The sequence below is a fragment of the Mirounga leonina genome, unplaced genomic scaffold (assembly GCF_011800145.1).
Source record: "Mirounga leonina isolate KUSES-001 unplaced genomic scaffold, KU_Mleo_1.0 Mir_151, whole genome shotgun sequence".
NCBI classification, from domain to species: domain Eukaryota; kingdom Metazoa; phylum Chordata; class Mammalia; order Carnivora; family Phocidae; genus Mirounga; species Mirounga leonina.
The window spans coordinates 35,138,443-35,158,336 of record NW_023270377.1 but is presented as its reverse complement, the minus strand read 5'-3'; the positions used below and the strand labels follow the sequence as shown (position 1 = coordinate 35,158,336).

Sequence of the window (19,894 nt, the reverse complement as noted above, 5' to 3'; positions counted from 1 at the left end):
TTCTTTGTTAAGGCACTTTTTTATTCTTAGAAGATGCCCTGCAGAAGTAGATTGCCATAAAGTGTAATTTCTGATGGTACTGCGTATATAATTGCCACTTAGTTCCATAAAAATGATGAGGCAAGTTTACATCTACACAGTTAATAGAAAAGAAGTTAAAAAAATAAGTGTTTCATTAAAATGTGCAGAACTTATGAAAGAAAAATTGATGGGGTAAATTCCACATAATCCCAAGAATTCTTAAAAATAATTTTGTAGCAGCATGAACGTTTCCAGGTCCCTGTGGATTATCCTTGTGTCCAACATTAAAACTCCTACACATTAAACAACTGTTAATATTGGTCTTTTTTTCCCCTGCTTTTACACAATAGGTACTTTTTTTTTTTTTCTTATACTTGGGAGCTTACGAGCTCTACGCTGTAAAATCTAGGCCAGAAGCAATTACAGTACGAGATGAACAGTAATAAAAAATGCTGTCTAAACCAACTACTACCCTATCTGCCCACTTCATTTTATTCAATATCAAAAATTCCTGCGAAGCAGGTTTATAGTTCTGGATGTTAAAAGCAAAGTATGCCAACTCTCTCTCCCCATCCATCCTGAATTAATACTAATGTTAACTCAAATATGTCTGTGTCAACCATGATTGTCTTTGAAATTAAAGAAAAAAGGTAAACACAATGTACTTTGCTGTGATCACCAGGGAAAATAAAGTTAACATGCTAAGCCAAACTAACTTAGGACATTTTAAAGAATAAGTGTAAATAGTTTAGCTATAATAACAACAAATTCAAAAAATGCACATTAAAATGTTTACTTCAAAATTCAGACAATTCCATTTGTATATACTTTTTACATCTGTTTTTAATGATATCAAATTATTGATTGTTCATTTTTCTCATATTTATTTAAGCATTAACTATAGAATTTGCAATCTGATCCTTTTTTTTAATCCTCCCAGTAGACTTTATTTTTGCCAGGTTTTAGTCATATTTACTTTGATCTTTCAGAGTATATAATTATTTTACTGTTTATTTATTTCTATGAGAAGAGAAAAAAGTTTTGACCTAGGAGATCTATATGTGGCAATTTGTAACAGAATCACATAGCTTATGTTAGGAAATCATGGTTTTGATTAAGAAGCAACCATTTAGTTCCCACTGTTTTATTAAAACAGACATTAGCAGATAATAGGAAACATATTTAACAATGTAGCTGCATTTAGTTTGGGACATTAGTAAGTTTGCATGAGATTTTCTTCTATACATTGTATCAGCAGGATACATGTAAATTGGTAATTTGGGGATTGAAATGGGATGGGTAGGGGGGCAAGGAAGGACAGGGAACTCTGGCTTCCAGGTTCTCAGGAAGAGCCCTAAGGTAGAATTCTGCTTCTGCTACTACTCATTTCCAGATTTGAAACTCATTACTTCTCTCTTATTTTGGAAATGGATGGACACAAACAGAAATTTTACAAACAAAATAATTTCTTTCCCATGAGAAGTGGATTCTACTAGATAGGAACTCCCACAGTGCTATCTATTCATAGCACAAAGCCTCTTTCAGATGAAATGTGCCTGGATAGGTCCGACACTTCCTTTTTTCTGAGGGCCGAAAGTTAATAAAATATACTTCTCTGGGTGTTTATTTTCTGTACACCATTATACCTGCCACGAATTCTTTGTTTTTCCTCCCACTCCTTTGGTTGATGAATCAACACCACTTGAACTGTTTTACGGCAGCTTGTGTTTACTTCACACATACCTTAACCTTCCCTTTTCTCCTCCTACTGACACACACACATGCACACACACACTTTTCAACAGCAATGACTAGCTCCATCTCTTTGAAGAGCATGTGTACACAGTGTCTGGCAGCCTCTTCAGGCGTGGATCCTTGACCTCCTGATCGAAATCAAGGTCTCAGTCTGCTTTTATGACACTTAAGATTTAACTGTGCATTTACTATCTTGAAAAAAAAAATAGCTTAAAGAATTGAATCTCTAAGAAAGAAAAAAGTAGAAGATACAAGTGTTCCTGTGTGTGTGTGTGTATGCGTGTGTGAGCAGACACACACACACACACACACAGATTCTGTAGTGGCAATTCTGAAAACACTAGAGTGGAGAGTTTCTGAATCTGGAATTATACTCCAGCCTATTAAAAGAGGACTCTCTCTTCCTTTTCTCTTCTAACAGCAAGTAAATGGGATCTAACAAATGACCCTGAAGCTGCATGATTCTTTTGATTTTTAGCCAAAGAGGATATGTTCAAACACTTCAACAATTTTATTTTAAAAGAAAAACTTGGAGACAACACTTAGAGAAAAGAAACCCTTCTGAACTACACAATCATGTCTTATAATGAGAAGGAGTTATTCATCTTATCCTGTATAAGAGTTAATATTAATAATATTGTAAAGCAAGTGCCCAAACTGGAATCTAAATGCTTCTAAGAATTTTAGAATACATTGAAGAGAAATGGATCTTAATTAAATTTTCACTGCACTTTAATTCTCCTGGGTAGTTCAACATCTTGACTTTCCTTATAAATTGGATATTTAGAATAAAATGCTCTCAATCTTTTGTAATCAGAACTGTGCTGCCAATACATGTAAACATTTGTTCGTTTCCTCAAAAGGTAACCAGGTAAACAACTCCCAAATACCAAACAACCAACAGGCATTACTTCGATACTATCTCTCTGGAGGAAACCAGCAGGTAGTAAAACAAATAAATTCATCTTTTACTTTTACCTACCCACCATAAATTGTCATTTGAACCTCAGATGGGGGCAGTGAACTGTTAGCAAGGCTATGAATACCTATAATAAGGTATGATGGATGATGTCATAATCATGCAAAAATATAGAGTGGAAGGACCTTCGAACATCAACCTATTATGTTACCCAAAAATTCCCCAAATCCCCTCAGGGGCTGGTAGGATCTGAATCTGAATAGCATTTGAATTGGGTGAGGACACCAGAATGTTTCCAACACTGACATTATTTGTAAAGGAAAAATATCACTGACATATTTAAAGGCCTGGATGGTCTAAATAGCATGCCATTTATCATACAAGAGACTGTATTTTCAGGACCAGATACAATTCCACATTTACTATATTACTACTATTACCACTACTACAATTAATTATTATTATAGCATTATGGCATTACAGCTATTATTTATTAAGAGGTTTCTTTATGCCAGTATTAACCTATTTAGTCCTCACAGCTAGTGAGTGATTTAGATACTTTTATTGTTTCAATTTTCAGATGAGGAGACTGAATCTTGGTGAAGTTAAATAATTTGCTCAAACACACACTAGCAAAGGGAGAACAGAGATTTGAACACAAGTCTGCTTTACTGCAGCAGAGACCCTTTGATTTAACCACTGCTCTGGAACTGTCACCAAATAAACACATCAAAACTCCATTTTTAACCAAAGATTTCCTGATACCACAGCAAGCAGTCATTCTAATTTGTTAACTGGTACTTGAACTATAAGGGCTGATTTAACCTACAATGACTGCTTTTAAATTTCCAGTGATTCATTGATTGAGCTTTTTAAATAGACATGCCTATCTGAAATAAACCACTTCAAGTATTTCTAAAAATCTTGGCCTTCACATGCATCTCTTGTGAAGACGATAAACTTCATGTATTATGCTACAAATTTTACTTTAGTTCTAATACCATCTTAGTTTTAAGGGAGCTAATTAGGATCTCCTGATGGAAATATTAAGAATCTTACCTTTGTAAAAATTGTATATAATTCTATAAAAATGTATACCTAAAATTAGCATAAACTCCAAAGAACCAAAAATTAATTGCCCTAAGACACTAAAAATAGGCTTTAAAAACAAAAACGTCAGTTTACCTTTAATCTTCTTGTACTTCTTATACCATCTCCCAAACTCCTGGCACTTGGTTGCTGACACGTTGGCATAATATGTGCTATTTACAATGGATGAAATCATACTCTGAAAAGAAAAAAAAAAAATAATAGTTACATTTTTCATAAACGAGTACTCCTTTCTAGGGATAAGAAGTATCACCCACACCGATCTCCGTTGTCTTTTAAATCTGAAGTAGTCATCCTCCTACAAACTAAACTATCAAACATCAAATACGATTACCTAAATTTACTCTTTCTTTAACTTCTACTTGTATGATGACAGTGTTTTCTCCAAAAAACCAACCTTGGGGCAATGTCAAAGATGGAGGAGGCAGGACATACAGATTAGATACAAAGGGAAAGAACAGTTGTGATTTAGGAACCAGAGTAAAAGGTGAGATCAGATGCTCCAGCATCGGTAATTCAAATAATGCCTTTCAGATGTTTCTGTTCTGCTTCCAACTGCAACAAGCTTACACAGCCAAGAATCTGAGAACATCCGTGCTACACACTGCAGAACAACATTTAGGGAAATAAGTTAAATTAATATAATTTATAGAAACGTGTGATTAGCACTTGTGTGAAAATTCACCAAATGAAAAAATTAACAGTGCTATTTTAGAGCAGGGGAAACTAAACATAACACTTGTACTGTGTTTCAACCAAAAATGAATCCAAGCTAAAACTTTCTGAGTGCTTAAGTACATGATTCGTTCTTGCTCTTCATCCCTTCTTCCTCTTTAGCTCTACGCTTTGGCTGATTTGTTTGTAAATGGGATGAAAAGGAAAGAGAAGAGCATAACCTGACTTACCACTAAAAAATTAAATTATAATTGCACACCTTGAATGAAATTTCCTACAGGTATGTTTTCAGTCAATATGGCATGTTTGGACCAACATTTGTAACAGATGTTAACTTATATACCTGAATTGACTATGATAATACAGTCACAGATTTATACAGAGATCTTTATTTCAGCAAATTCTGTCTAAGAACAAATGGACATAAACTCGAGAGATCCAAATAACCTCCGTACGGTTTTATATCTTGCCTTGAAATCTCACCTTTCTTCAAAAAGGTATCTCCAGATATGGATGGAGCAGCTGTGCAAAATCTCAAAACTTCTAATGGTATTTTCCAAAGTAGTCAAGATAAAAAAGATAATAAATCAAGGCAACAGCAAGTTATTTACCAAGAGGTTCAAACACCAGCAAACAGTACTGCATAGACTCCCATTTAAAACAGTTCCCTCACTGAGCCCATAGAGTCCCTCTTTTTCAAAAATCACTATGCAGTGCTGGTGGGGGAGGGGAATCCTAATTCAATTCACAGAAACCTCTTTGGCCCTTTCTACAGAGCAGATGGCTAACCTACCCCAGTTGCTGATCTCTAAATGACAATTCTGGTCTCTACGGGGAAATAGTAAGAAGAACCTTTTTAATCTGAGGATCTGAACACAGCCCTGGGAACACAAAGAGCCAGTATCACCTGAGTGTATCACAGAACTTCCAGAACCTTACCTACTGCCTTAGAGGATCAGTGGAATCCTAATCTTCCTGAGGCAGGGTTCTGCTTTGTGTGTTACTAACAAAGAAGTAAAGAAGTCTCTTGGCTAGCGGGGCTAGTTCCCTCTCTGGGCTGAGTTTTTCTCTTTGTCTTAATCTGTGAAACCCTTGAGGACAGTGACTGTGTCTGTTTCATCCCCCCCCCCCCCCACCACCATGTCTAACTCACTTCTGATGTGGGACATCTGAGTCACTCAAATATAACAGATGAAAAGGGACAGAGATGAAATTTTAAAATGCCAAATTGAAATGTCATAATAATGAAAATTTTAACATGAAAGTGGCCTAATAATAGATGCACCAGCTATGCTGGTGTATACGAATAATTGCAAATGTACTTGTCATCTCTGTATGTTGTCTGTATGCATGTTACCCTCTGGAGAGGCACAGGATAGATAGCCATGACAGGAAACCAAGGTAAGCCTCCTATTGCAAAGTTGGTCTGGGAGGCAGACTAAAATGCAAAGTGTCTCAATTACTACCTGGAGCTGTCTGGCAACTCTTCCTCGTCCGTAAGACCAGGCCACCAACCCATATCATTGTGGCCCCAGATAATCCACCTTTCCCTCATTCTCTAGCCTTACTTATTTTGTCCTTGCTCCAGATGTGTCTTCACTGACCCTGCACAAAGCCAGTGTCAATCTATGGGGCAAGGTAGTTAGTATCTTGGCTTCCATGGTCTCCATCACCAGATCCTATACTAGAATCAGGTTCACACAACTCATTTAAAAAAGAAGTTGGCTATGCAGAGACTCAGTCAGATTTGTTCTCTTCCACAGATTATTATAAATGAGTTTCTATCACTACTGACCATGATGGGGGTGGGGGAGGGATAGATTTAAACTATGAGTTGAGCAAAGGAATTAGGCAGCAGATAAAGAAAATTTCCTAGATAATGAGAATCTTTAGTCACTCAAAGGTCTCTTTGAGTTTGTGGCACATTTTATTCATATTAATTACCTGCAGGTCTTTACATATAGTTGACACTCAAACTAGTTCTACTGATAAGAATTTTCATAATTCATCTTCAGAGAGCTTGAAAAACAGAAGAGGTACATCAGGGGCATATTTCAGATGAAAGATCACGTTATGTCTTATTATTCCAGTTTCAAACATGAGTATTCTCTAACCCTAAATTAGACTGTTATATTCTCATAGCCCAAGTTTGAACCACCAGGCCTCACTAGAACACTCTGGACAGATACACAAGGTCATCTAAATGTTAGTGTCAATTTGTTTTTAAAAAATCAAAACTTACTTCCCTATAAACAAAATTAAAAGGAGCTAATACAGACCCAGCACATATTGACTTTTGCTCTACATGGTATAAAGTTTCCCAGAGGTCCTGGGGCACAGAGAATCTGCATTTACCACATTTCATCCATTCTACAGCCACATATTTAAAATACTTTAATGTCACTGAAATTGGGATGCATCTTACAATCAACAGCATCTTAGACCTGATGAGATACAGTTGCTGCAAAAATAGGATGAGTAATGATTAAAATCTCTCCCACCAACCACTCTGCCAAAAAAAACCCTAATTTCCATTTACTGCTTTTTTAAAGTATGTATATAGTTTTGTACTTTATATTGCTCTTTTATGTTTTCCAGTAATTCTAGAGCAACCACGCTATTGGACTTTTAAGATCTCCACATCTTTTTTACAAATGAACAAAGATTTGAGCGGACTTTTTCAATCCAGAATGCAACCAACTCCTGAACATCCATGTTGTATAAAACAAAGCTGATACCAATAACCCAAAAGAGATGCATGCTGTTATTTTTAACACTTGAAGGGATTACGTTTTACTGAGGCTCATATGAAAACGACTTTGCATTTATGAAGCAAGCTTAATGGCATGGTGGTGGGCTGTGACAAGGAAAGGGGAAGGCATGCATGCACTGGGCAATCAGACAGACCCTTCAGGTACTTAGTCACAGCCATAAACACCACAACAATAGTAACTGTAGACAAAGCTATGCTATGAAAAGTATTATGTGTTAAAATAAATAGAAAGGTTTAAAATATCTTCCCAACTACAGAGTGTATCTGTCCAGAGTGTTCTAGTGAGGCCTGGTGGTTCAAACTCGGGCTATGAGAATATAACAGTCTAATTTAGGGTTAGATATTTTAGGGTTACAAATTTCAGACTCATTTGTAATTAATCATTAAATCTTAAATATGAAGATTTTCAATGAGGAATAAAATCCAGATTTCCTCATTTGCAGTCACTCTGACGCCTAGTTTGCCAGTTATATTTGAAAGTTATTTAAAATAATAATGATAATAATATTAAAAGAATTATAATGTATTTGAGGATTTAAAATATACCAGAATCGGTTACTTCAAAATTTACTAGCTGATTTAAATTTGCACCAAGCCAAATTGCAAGAGAATATTATACTGTTTTAAATATATATTGTTTAAACAATAAACTGCATTTTTTTTAAAAGATTTTATTTATTCATTTGAGAGAGAGACAGACAGAGAGAACAAGCCAGGGAAGAGGCAGAGGGAAAGGGAGAAACAGACTCCCCACTGAGCAAGGAGCCGGATGCAAGACTCCATCCCAGGACCCTGGGATCATGACCTGAGCCAAAGGCAGACGCTTAACCATCTGAGCCACCCAGGTGCCCTAAAATGTATTGTTTTAATAGTTACTATAGTTAAATAGATAGCCTTATCTAAAAATACATTTTTTTTTAGGATCCTGAGACAAATTTTAAACTCACTTGTTTGTTTTTCACTAGCTCAAAGAATAGATGTCACCTGTGATACGGCTCCATTTTTCAAACTGAGGGCCAAGAAGCTCAGAATGAAGAAGCATCTCGTCCAAAGTCAAATAGCAGTAGAAAGCACCATAAAATGACCCTAGTACCAGGCCACATTATTTCATGGGTCTCTTAAGAAGGGAAACTAATTAATGAAATAAAGTAAATATTCACCACCACCTCCATCAGCTGGTACAAACTCAACAGCGAATATTGCAACCAATTCTTCAGACAAAGAAGACACAAGGTGTGACAAAAGCAAAACATCAAGTTGTGACCTTGGGCCCCTTATAGGAGTTAATTAAGGAGTTTAGGATCAGAGAAAACTAAGAAACCTAAAGACAATTTAAACTTTAATAGGAAAATCAAAACAATAAACACAGGTTAAGATGATTTGTACAATACACTTGAAAAGACAGAGACCTGAGCACCCCTTCTTCCTCCCCAAGAAAAGAAAGATAAAATAATTGGATATCCTTTACCACATTCTCCTTGGCTTAGTGAGATTTATTTGTTTGAATAGCAGCAGTGTTATGCTGAGTAGCTAAGCTGCAGATAACATAATACACTTGCTATAAAAAAGAACATTTTAAAACCAAAGTGAATGGTTACACGTTCTGTCAGCAGGAATGCCCTGTCTTAGCAAGAAGAGCGTTGAGTGGAGAGAGAAGCTGGCATCTCGTAGCTTCCCTTTCCATGGCTACGGGGGAGAGAGCATGATGCAGGCAATGAATGATATATGCATTTTTTGCTCATTTTCAGCCTTCTTATTCTGCTTTGCAGTATGCTAAATGACATATTAAACATGAGATTATAATGATACGTCCATCAAGTATAGTAAAGGAAAAAACCTGATCTGGAGAAATACTTTGTCATGAAAAATTCAGTTAATGTTAGTTGGCAGCCTCCTGCTCTGCCTTTCTATCCCCATTTCTCAGCTATACTATCAGAACTGAAAACTTTGCGGGGTGCCTGGGCGGCTCAGTTGGTTAAGCAACTGCCTTCGGCTTGGGTCATGATCCCAGGGTCCTGGGATCGAGCCTGCCATCGGGCTCCCTGTTCGGCAGGAAGCCCACTTCTCCCTCTGCCTCCCCCTGCTACTCTGCCTGCTTGTGTGCTCTCTCTTTCTCTCTCTCTCTCTCTGTCAAATAAATAAATAAATAAATCTTTTAAAAAAAGGAAAAAAGAATTGAAAACTTTGCCATTCTAGTTGGAGGAAACACTTGCCCTGGGCTTTGGAGTCTGACAGGACTACATATGAGAGCTCCTCCCTTAAGGGGCTGCTGGTGGCACCCTCATCTGGGGAAGTGGGATGTTGCTACCTGTCTCAGAGGCTGTAAGGATGCAGAGAGATCATCTGTGTACAAGGCCTGACACACAAGATGTGGAGTCAGTGAGTGTCCGCTCTCTCCCCTCCACACAATCATTTCCACTATTCATGGCAATCACCCAGTTAGGGATTCCTTTCAAGCTGTCATCTGTACACCTCCTTCAACAAGAGTCATGAGGTTGGGCCTCGAACGAAAACAAACTCACGTGAAAATAACTGGAAGGGACAGTTGGCAACTGGTTAACATGAGACAGGAGGCATCCCGACTACATACGTGAATTTAAGACAAAATGCAAGAGACAGTTGGCAACTAGTTAAGACAACACTGGTCCACACAGTTGATCAGCCTCTTGTCTATAGATGAGCACAGAGTCAATTTGTTTCTTCTACCAACCCAACTGGCTACTTGAGTTCACTGCCCGATTATTTTAGCATATTGTACATTCAAGTAGGTCTTTTAAGGATCCCCAAATGAGCAAGACTTGCTCAGGATGACAGAAATAATTATGCTACAGTCTATGTCTTAAAAAGACTGTATAAACACCACATCACCATCATACTGGAAATCCAGTAACGTTTTCACGGTTCAGTAACCTCTGCCAGTCATTTTGTTCCTCAAATATTTGGCAATAAAACCTCCACTAAGGGCATGAGCTGCTTTAAAAACATATCTATAGGGGCACCTGGGTAGCTCAGCCGGTTAAGCAGCTGCCTTCAGCTCAGGTTATGATTCCAGGGTCCTGGGATCGAGCCCCACATCGGCTCTCCGCTCAGGGGGAGCCTGCTTCTCCCTTTCCCTCTGCCTCTCTTCCAGCTTCTATGCTCTCTCTCCTGTGCTCTCTCTCTCACTCGCTCACTCTCTGTCTCTCAAATAAATAAATAAAATCTTAAAAAATATATATCTATATGCTAAATGAAATAAGCCAGATAAAAAGACAAATATTCTATGATTCTACTTTTGAGGCAGTTAGAACAAGTAAATTCATACAGAGAATAGAAGAGAGGTTACCTGAGGTTGGGGGTGGGGAGAGGGGAATGGGGAGTTTTTATGTAATGGCTGTAGACTTTCTGTTTGGGGTGATGAAGAGTTTTTGGAAATAAACAGGGGTGATGGTTGCACAACACTGTGAATGTAGTTAATGCCACCGAATTATAAACTTAAATATGGTTAGAATGATAAACTTCATGTTATGTATTTTTACCACAAAAATAAATTTTAAAAAAAACCTATCTAGAGTCACAGAAAACATGTTCTGTTACTGGGGTTGCAGGGGAACACTGGAAGGTGCATGCCTTTGCAAATTAGTTGTTCGTTCACTGCAAGTTTAAGTTAACAAGACTGTCTCTTTAGTCTTTCCATTTGATCATCATAATACCCAATGAGGTGGACAAGGAAGGTACTGTTAGCTCTACTTATTTTAAGAGATCAAAACCCAGAGGACCTGGGATTTTGTCTTTAACTCTTCCTTGAGTAAAAATAAGTAAGCCACAGAAAGACATGTTCATAATGTTTCTAAATTGGAACACTTAGTTAGAGATGACTATTTAATAGGAGACCCATGCCTAATATGGTATCTTAGGGTGCTTGGCACAGACTATATGGCTGGATGGAGAGGTTGGAAGTGGTGACTCAAACAAAAACAAGCTCACATGAAATGTGAGGGGGACATCAGAGGAAAGGGAAGAGGCCATCAGCACTGAAACACATTCGGAAAGGTGAAATCAAAACTAAATACATAGACACACAAATACAACCTATACTTTCCAAGTACCTGGCCAGACAGAGAATAGCAAAATCATGACTTCTCTCCCTTTAAATATATATGCCTCAGCCTGCAATTGTTGCCCTTTTATGGACTTTTCCACTTTTCTTTTCTTCTGCCTTTAAATTAGGCTGCTCTTTTGAACTGTAGAATACTGGGATGTTGGAGAAAATATATACAGGCCATTGAATCATCTCCCTTTATGCAATCGCCACACGTGAGTGAGGAAATACCTAGTACGGTTTCGTTTGGAGATAATAAGGAAGAATTATTTCAAAACAGTCAGTTTTTTCACTCCTGAACGGAGTCTTATCTTACATAGCCCAATAAGCTACTTTCCCCTTTGAAGTAAGTAGTATTCTTCTTCCTGGGTTGAAAGCTGTCCTCCTCTCTCATCTTCCCCATGGCTTCCCCAGCCCATGGCAAAGTGCCTGACTCCTAATTGGGACTCCAGTAATGTTTGTGGAATACAGTGTTGAAGTACTGTTTCACCTTCTCAGACCAAAAATGCATTCTTTTTCACATTATGTAGGTTGAACCTTAAAAAAAATGCAAGTACCTGTTCTATAACAACCACAAACAAAATATGTGGGCTTATCCCCACACTGAAATGCAATCCAGCTATGCAACTGAAGTGAATAATCTAGAATGCTTAAGGGTAATAGCTGTAGGATTAATGCTGGGGCCCATATGACATGTCCATGCTCACTGAGGACTATCCCAGTAAGATTTTCCATAATCACACAGCATACCAGAAGCCTAAATCAAATCTCCCCCAAATTTAAGTAACAGAACTGTGCCCCATTTGATTGAAAATGCACTGGGCATCGACCACCAAATTACTGTATTCACTGTTTCTAGTTCAAAACATTTTAGGGCTGCCAAGAACACCATAAAAATAATAAAACTTTACAGTTTATAGCACTTTCTAAAACATTTTTATACTTAATTCATTAAACATGTTACAGCGGTGGTTCTCAATCAAGAGTGATTTACTCCCCTCCTAGGACATTTGGCAATGTGTGGAGACATTCTGGTTGTCACAACTGGGGGGAGGGGAGATGGTGGCATGCTACTGGCATCTAGTGGGTAGAGGCCAGGGATGCTGCTACATACCCTGCAATACACAGGGCAGCCCCCGCCCGCCAAGAGTTATTTACCCAAAAGTTAAATAGGGCTAAGCTGAGAACTCCTCCATCAGAATACCAACTTCTTGCAAGACATGTATGGTGCTGAATGCTGAGGAAGTGAAGATGAACAAGACATGGGCAGCCCATCAAGTGAGGAGAACTGGCAGGTGGCACTGACAACAGGCTGTGATACGCACTACGACAGGGGTGTGGGAGAGAGGCTACCCAGGGCAGAAGAAGCAACTGCTTCAACCAGGAGGTCAGGGTACTCCCCCAGCAGTGACTTTCCAGCTGGAATGTGCAAGATGACTTCATCAAACAGAGGACAGCACTGCATGCTAGCTGGGAGAAATCGTATATGCAAAAGCAAGAGTCACCAGCATTGTATGCGGGGCTACCAAAGCCAGAGATTAACATAGTGTGTCTCCCTGGAAGGCCAATCTCACGTGGACAGAAGGCGAATTTCACAGGTAAAGTGATTTTTATGGCATTTTAAAAATATCAAAAACCAGGTATATGGAGTAGAATATAAATTTTGCATGATTTTTTAAAATAACACAAGAAGTTGCATTGTTAGACTTGCAATGCTAAGGGTACTAGTTAGGTTGCTCTCACCCTCAGGAATATTTTGGTGACATTTGAGCAATGGCAAATGTTCCAAAATAATTAACTCCATGTGTCTGGAGCACAAAGAGGATGCAGGTAAAAGGAAAAAGGTAGCTCTGGTGAGAAACCAGGCTGGACAGCATCATCTTAACAATTCTTACAGGCCATGTTACACAGTCTGCACCTCCTTCAGGCTGGGCAGGAGCAGTCACTGGAGGCTGGGAGAGGAGGAAATGGCAAGATCTTGGTGCTGGGAAAGCAAGAGACAGGAGAAAGGTTAAAGTTATGAGGCAGTTAAGTCTAAACAGGGCAAGGGCAAGGGGGAAGATTTCAGATACGAAGGCAGCAGAATCCACAGGATCAAACTTGAGAGTGACGGAGAAGAAACTTTTTTAGGTTGGGCAGCCGAGGGGTGGGGGGGGCAAGTAATGAGAATACAAAATGGGGGAGAAGGAGGTTTTTATAGTAGGGGTAAAGGTGATCCCATTCAAACCTCAAGACAACCCTGCAAATTATATGAAATATGTATGGATACAGTCATGCCCAGTTTCCAGAGGAAATCAATAAGGCTCCAGAAGTAGACAAGCTTGCCCAGCATCACACATCCAGCAAAAAAGAAGGGAGATGGCAGCCAGGGTGCTCAGCTCCTGATCTGGGTTCTTTCCACTCATGCTGTCTCTCTAGTCACATTTTACAGTTATAACTAAACTTGATCATCATGATAGATCAGTTGTGACCAAATTTCCATCGGCTGTAATAGCCCTGGATACAATTCTGAATTGGTGATATTCAGTTAGGACCTTGTCCACTTCCAAGCGAAGCCCATTTTGATTTCCACATAAATTCAAGAGACAATCGTGACTGTGAAATTCAGGGCAAGTGATTGAATTTTTTTCCCTAAACTGTTCTTTATCAATCTCTGTATATAATCAGAATTAACTTGAAATTCTTATTTTTATAACTTCATAAGCAATCACATTGGAAGAAATCAAAATCCTAGCAACAAGTGTTGGCACCTACATACTCACCTACACGTAGGTACTGAAATGGCCTGTGTGAAAGCGGTAAGCTCAAGAGCAGGAACACAACCGATGGTCGAGAAATACCAGTGTTCCTTTCTATCTAGCTACCTACTACTCAGGTGCATGCCTTCTTGAGTATTTGGAAGCAAAAATATTAATAGCATGCTTTATCTCACGGGACTTAAAGTCCAAAACATGCTCCACGACACACATAAAAAATATTCAGTTCACACCAACAATATCATGTCTCAATATTAATAGCTGATACTATTAATGGAGCATCATTGTATGCCAGGCACCAGGCCAAGAATTTATGTGATTTATCTCATTTACTCCTCATTGTATGACTTAGAACTATTACTATCCTGGTTTTACTGACAAGGAAGTAGGCTCATAGAAGTGAGGTCATAGAGGCCTGTAAGCCAGGACATGAATCCAGATCTAACTGATTCCAGAATGCATGCTCTTAACCACCAGGCTTCCTGCTTCCCCCAAAGACTCTATTATCCTAGAACACAGCTCAGGGCACATCAAGTTTCTATGGTTCTTGTCACCTTCCCTTGAACTTGACAGACATGTAATTAGTCCATTGTCTTAAATCAAGTGTAGCAACTCACACAGGAAATGGATTTCCATTCATAGTTTTAAACAATGTCAACTTGAGTTCATGTCATAGCAGTCCTAAGCCACTGACCCTAGCCACCAAAATATTACCTCATCATTAGAAAAAGTGGGTCCCTCGCCCATGAGCACAAATGGAAAAGGCAGCCCTTTCCTACTCTGTTCCTTCCTTTGATCCCGTCTACCTCTTATTTTTGTGGCTTTAGTTTCTCATCAGTTCACTAAAAATGGAGTATCACTTTTTCTCATGATGCATTTTCACATGGCAAATACACTGCAAAATTTATACAAATGTGTATGATATAAAGATCATCTCTCTTTGCTAGCCAAGGGAAATGCTCAATAAATAAATAAAAAATAATTAAGATGACATGGTTGACTCATTCCACTGAATAAGTAAAGGAATGGTCTGGAGCCTGAGACTTTGCAGGCGAGATCTGGATTAGGATCTCAACTTGCCACTGAGCCTACTGAGTAAGCTTAGGAAGGTGAAGTGCTTCTGAGTCTTGATTTCTTGATCTATAAAATGGAGACACTGGTACCTACCTCCTGTGATATACATGAGAAATATTATGTTATTAACATAGTTAAAGATTGCAAATGTGAAATGTTTTAATACCTGCCCATTACATCAAAGCTCTCGGTAAGTGATAACTTCTACTCCAAAACAAAGAGCACCAAACCTCCATATTTTTTCCACCTAAAGTGTAGGCCCCTCCTATTACATAGTCCACCGGTGCCTTTCTAGGTTCCCCAGAACCCCATCTGGATATACTGACCTGGGAGAGAGGGCATTCTTTGGCTAATGTGCTCTGGTTCATCTCTTTGAGCAGTTCCTTTAAGGCATTGCGGACTGTGGCATGGTTCCACTGCTCCGCAGGCAAGTCTTCCAACTTCGAACAACTGGGAAACAGAGCAAGAATGAACAACACACAAACCTTAACGGAGGGCCCTGGCTGCAGAGGGTACAGAGTGTGACAGTCACTCCCGGGTCCTCTGCCAGCAGGGGGAAAACTGTTAAAGCTCAGGGTCTAATGTGGGCCCTGAATGAGGGTAAGGGAGAAAAACTGCTCCCTAGGACTTGGACCGAGCCCAATTCGGCTTCTTTAAGTTTGTTTTCATACTTGCCTAAGAAAAATAGTCACTTCAGATATGAAGAATTGCTAATATTTTAAAATGTGGTTTTTCCAGTTTGTTGATGAAAATGGCATGGCAATATGATTGTAAACTTCCACAATACAAGTTTAATTATTGGACATCCCTAAGGTTAAATGTAGACAAACAGTCCATCAAATTCAAAGCGTGAAGGTCCACTCCTCACTCTCCTAGAACAATTCAGAGATGTTGTTTTCCTAACCAAAAATAAGAGAGGACACTAAAGCCTTCCTGGACAAGGATGGGGATGTTGGGGCCCTACTAAAGAACAAATACTCTAAAATGAGCAAATTCAAAACCCTTACACTAAAGGACAACATTTCTTAAATCCTATGACTCATAGGCACTTTCCAATACAAGACGCTGCAGAGAACTAGATGCTTTAGAGGCATAACTTGTTCTGGATGCTGTACCTGAAAAAAATCATTTCCAGAACCTCTGCAGGCCACAGAGTGTGCTTCTTTAAGGCGGCCACCAGGAAGGGAAGAAAAAGATCCCCAGTGCCAGCACCTTCCTGATAAGCCTGCTACATGGGGACAGAACTCAGCCCTCAAAACACAAACCTGAAGACAGCAGAAGTGCTTATTCTTCAAATAGTATATGCTAAGCATTTAAACAGAGAACCCATTAAATTAGGGGCTGTGGAAAGTTCCCCTTTAAGGGCCACAGATTTTTAATGATTTATCAAGCTTCCCCTAGGTTACCACTTCACTGCTTCTGAAAACAAAACATAAAACAGTTGGAATGTGGACTATAAAGATGCCTGGTGAAGTGTCCCTCCTTCCCTGCTCTCTCTCCCTTTCTAATTTTTTTTTCATTTCATCCATGTCTAGAAATTAACAAAGACAGGACGTTCTAATGTCAGCAGCAACTCTGACCCATGGAGCAGCTCCTCGAGTAAGGAAGGGCAGATGTTCAGAGACACCCACCTTTGTAATTGGATTTTCAACGTCACGACATGATAGACATCCTGGAGCATGTCGGCCACCGTGGCGTCGGGTGCATCTGTCACGTAGCTGAGGGGCAGAGGGTTCCACCTCCCCAGCTTGATTATTCCTGCAAAGAGAAGAAAAACACAGTAAACACATTTCTGCTATTTATTAAACCTTCTCATTGTTTGTTCAGTGTTCAGAAGGTCATTCCATAGTCAACATCCAAGGCCCATTCAGAGATATTTTACAACCCGGTGCAATAACCTATTTCTTTCTGGCTGACAGTTAAGTTAACTATACAGGAAGATGGGAATGAAAGGATGAGGTTTAATCACGGACAATCAGTTCTTTTATGTTTTCCTGTTTCTTAAATTACTTAGAAAACCATACGGATACTTCCTTCCCCCAAAGTCTTGTTTCACATTCTAACTTAAGACTGATGCTAAATATACCGGACTGCTGATTTCATAGAACAAAAAAAAAAAAAAAAGCAAGCCTTAAGTAAATATAAGATTTGGTTTTGAATTGTACAAGAAAATTCCTGTGTGTGGGCTCAGCACACACACAGTCACATCCTGACTGTGGTGTGATCCCCAGTGCAAACAGCATTTGGAGCTGATGAAGCAGTTCGAGTTCACTTCCAGATTCGTGTTTCACCAGGCAGAGGGGTTATTTTCCAATAGCACAATGACTGACCATAGATCAGAAATAGCAGAGATGCCTTCAACTTCCTTTTTTTTAAAATTTTATTCCTCTGCTCTTTTTAGAGTGACAATGGTACCATTTCTCTGTGGGTTTCCTGCTGCATATGGTAAACATGCATGACAATGGAGAGAGAATAAAAATCCTGGTCAAACTTGGGCTACATAGAGCAGTGACTTTAGGAATACCCTTGTGACAAGAAGATTCGTGGGACAGCTTCAGCAAAACATGATGAAAATGCTAACTTATTCATAAGATGGACCCACCTTATCTGGTGCATAAGGGCACATGTAACGTTGATGAAGAAAAATAAAGAAAAACCCATTCGAAAACACAGTGTAACAAAAATTTTATTTGTATGCAATGAAAAACCCAACAGTCCCCAAGATGTCAGAAATTGTCACACATAAGAAACAGCTGTTTTAGTGAAAGAAAAGGAACAGAATCTTTTTTTGACAATACAGGTGAGTCCAACTACACTGTTTTTTCAAAATATTTTTTATTGTCAAAGAGAGAGAACACCTGTATACCCAAGTGAACTTCTAAAAGCTTCACAAAATAATGCTTTATAGCTATCGAGTAAAATTCCAATAATAGGAAATGAACTTTCTGGTCAGGGCACGTCCTGTCCAAGATGAAATAAATGAATGCGCAATGCTTGACATAATGCTTGAAAACAGGGAATAAACAGAACAAAAATATTAAAATGATGCACTGTTTCAGTATTAAGATTTAACAATCTGGTGCTGAATATGCTGCAGTATAAATAGTGCCTGGACTCAGATCCAATAAAGTAACACAGCTCTCATTCATAGTACCGTATGTCTCCAGTTCTGGCTCCTTAAGTCACATTTCACTTGCCAAGAAAAGCTGTTTTCTTGTGGGGATAGTTTTGCTAACATTCTCTCTCATGACAATGAAAAGTGCACAGCAACGCAGCATAAAGTAGCCGTAAAATGAACATCCAGGGCCCACTGGACAGCCACCTGGGGAGAGGCTGGATCTGCTGTCTTGCTTCTTTGACTCCTTCTGATCTTTGAAAATTACTAAAAAAGATAACATATAATGTGTCTAACATATTTCCTTTTTTTAAAAAAATCACTACATAATTTTAAATTCCTTTAAAAAAATCATTATCATGATAGCCCGTTGAGTATAAATCGGCCATATTCTAAAAACATGGTATATTTCATTATAAGAGATTGGAAGGAGGGAAAAGTGAAGTCAGCAATTGCACCCTGCACCCTATGACAGACAAGTAGAAGAAGCCGACTGTGTGGGTCATTTTGGTGACGAAGAATACAAAGGTAACATGAAGCCCACGACTCCTGCCAACTGCCAAGCACAATGCTCAAGGAGGTTCCCCCAAGCTGCTGTGTGTCTGTGGGTCACTGCTCTTTCCTTTTTATTGCTGAGTAGTGTTCCGCTGTAGGAACAGACCACACTGCAATCAGACACAACAGAGGATCTCTGCAGGATTTAATTTATATAAAATACAAGAACAGGCAAGACTACAGTACTAATCTATGGGGACTGAAGTCAGAAAGTGGGTACCTCTGGACAGCAGGGGCAACTGACTGGAAAGAAATGTAAAGGGATTTTCTTGTTTTGGCTGCTGGTTGCATGGGCATAAAAATTGTCAAATTCATCAAATGCAACACTTAAAATGCATACATTTTACTGTACATAAATTATATCTCAATACAAAAAAGGGTATCGGGGGAGGGATCTCTGCAGGAAATGACCGACAAATCACTCTACTGGAAAACAGTAATCTCCATTTAGGTCAATTCTCTCCCCACCTTGATGAGCTGGAAGGAGACTTGTCTGGGCTGGAATGAGACACACACAGGTGTCTTCACAACACTTAATACCTCCACAGAGAGCAGCTGCTACAGGTTGGTTTCTACATCTTGGAAGAGAGCTGCTGACACATGCTATTTTCAGGCAATGGGAAGTGGCATGTGCTTTTGCTTTTTCACACCATATTGAATAACCTGCATGGTCCTGGAAGTCACTTTCTTTGCTCTTCTATCTACCAGGGTCTGCAGGTGCAACATCTGCTAGGACAGCTATGTCTAGAAGACTGCTCTCCTCCAGCCAGGCAGGGACATGATGTAACTCTTTTTTAAAAGCCTTTCCTCCAAACATGGTCTTTGTCTAATGCATGAACCGTCTTTGGAAATGCATCCCTTAGATACAGTCTTCCTTCCCCAACACAAAACAGACAAAAATATTACTTGGGCTAGAAGTCAAATGTTAATTGAGGAAATCAAACTGGGAAGCACTATAACATAGTGACTAAGAATGCAGGCTTCCAAGTGAAATTGCCTCTGTTCACACCCTGGCTCCTCCACTTACCATGTAACCCCAGAAAGTGACTTAATTTCTCCA

General features: G+C 39.1%; 1 protein-coding gene across 1 annotated transcript in view; it reads right to left on the bottom strand.

The window, feature by feature from the left end:
- The window catches only part of SATB2 (SATB homeobox 2), a 186,539-nt gene that overhangs the window by 91,135 nt on the left and 75,510 nt on the right, over window positions 1-19,894 (bottom strand). Inside the window, exons 4-6 of the mRNA XM_035007450.1 lie at window positions 16,796-16,922; window positions 15,491-15,614; window positions 3,881-3,983 (exon numbers count right to left, since the gene is read on the bottom strand). Coding sequence (XP_034863341.1) covers window positions 3,881-3,983; window positions 15,491-15,614; window positions 16,796-16,922 — 354 coding nt within the window. The remainder of the gene's footprint in view (window positions 1-3,880; window positions 3,984-15,490; window positions 15,615-16,795; window positions 16,923-19,894) is intronic.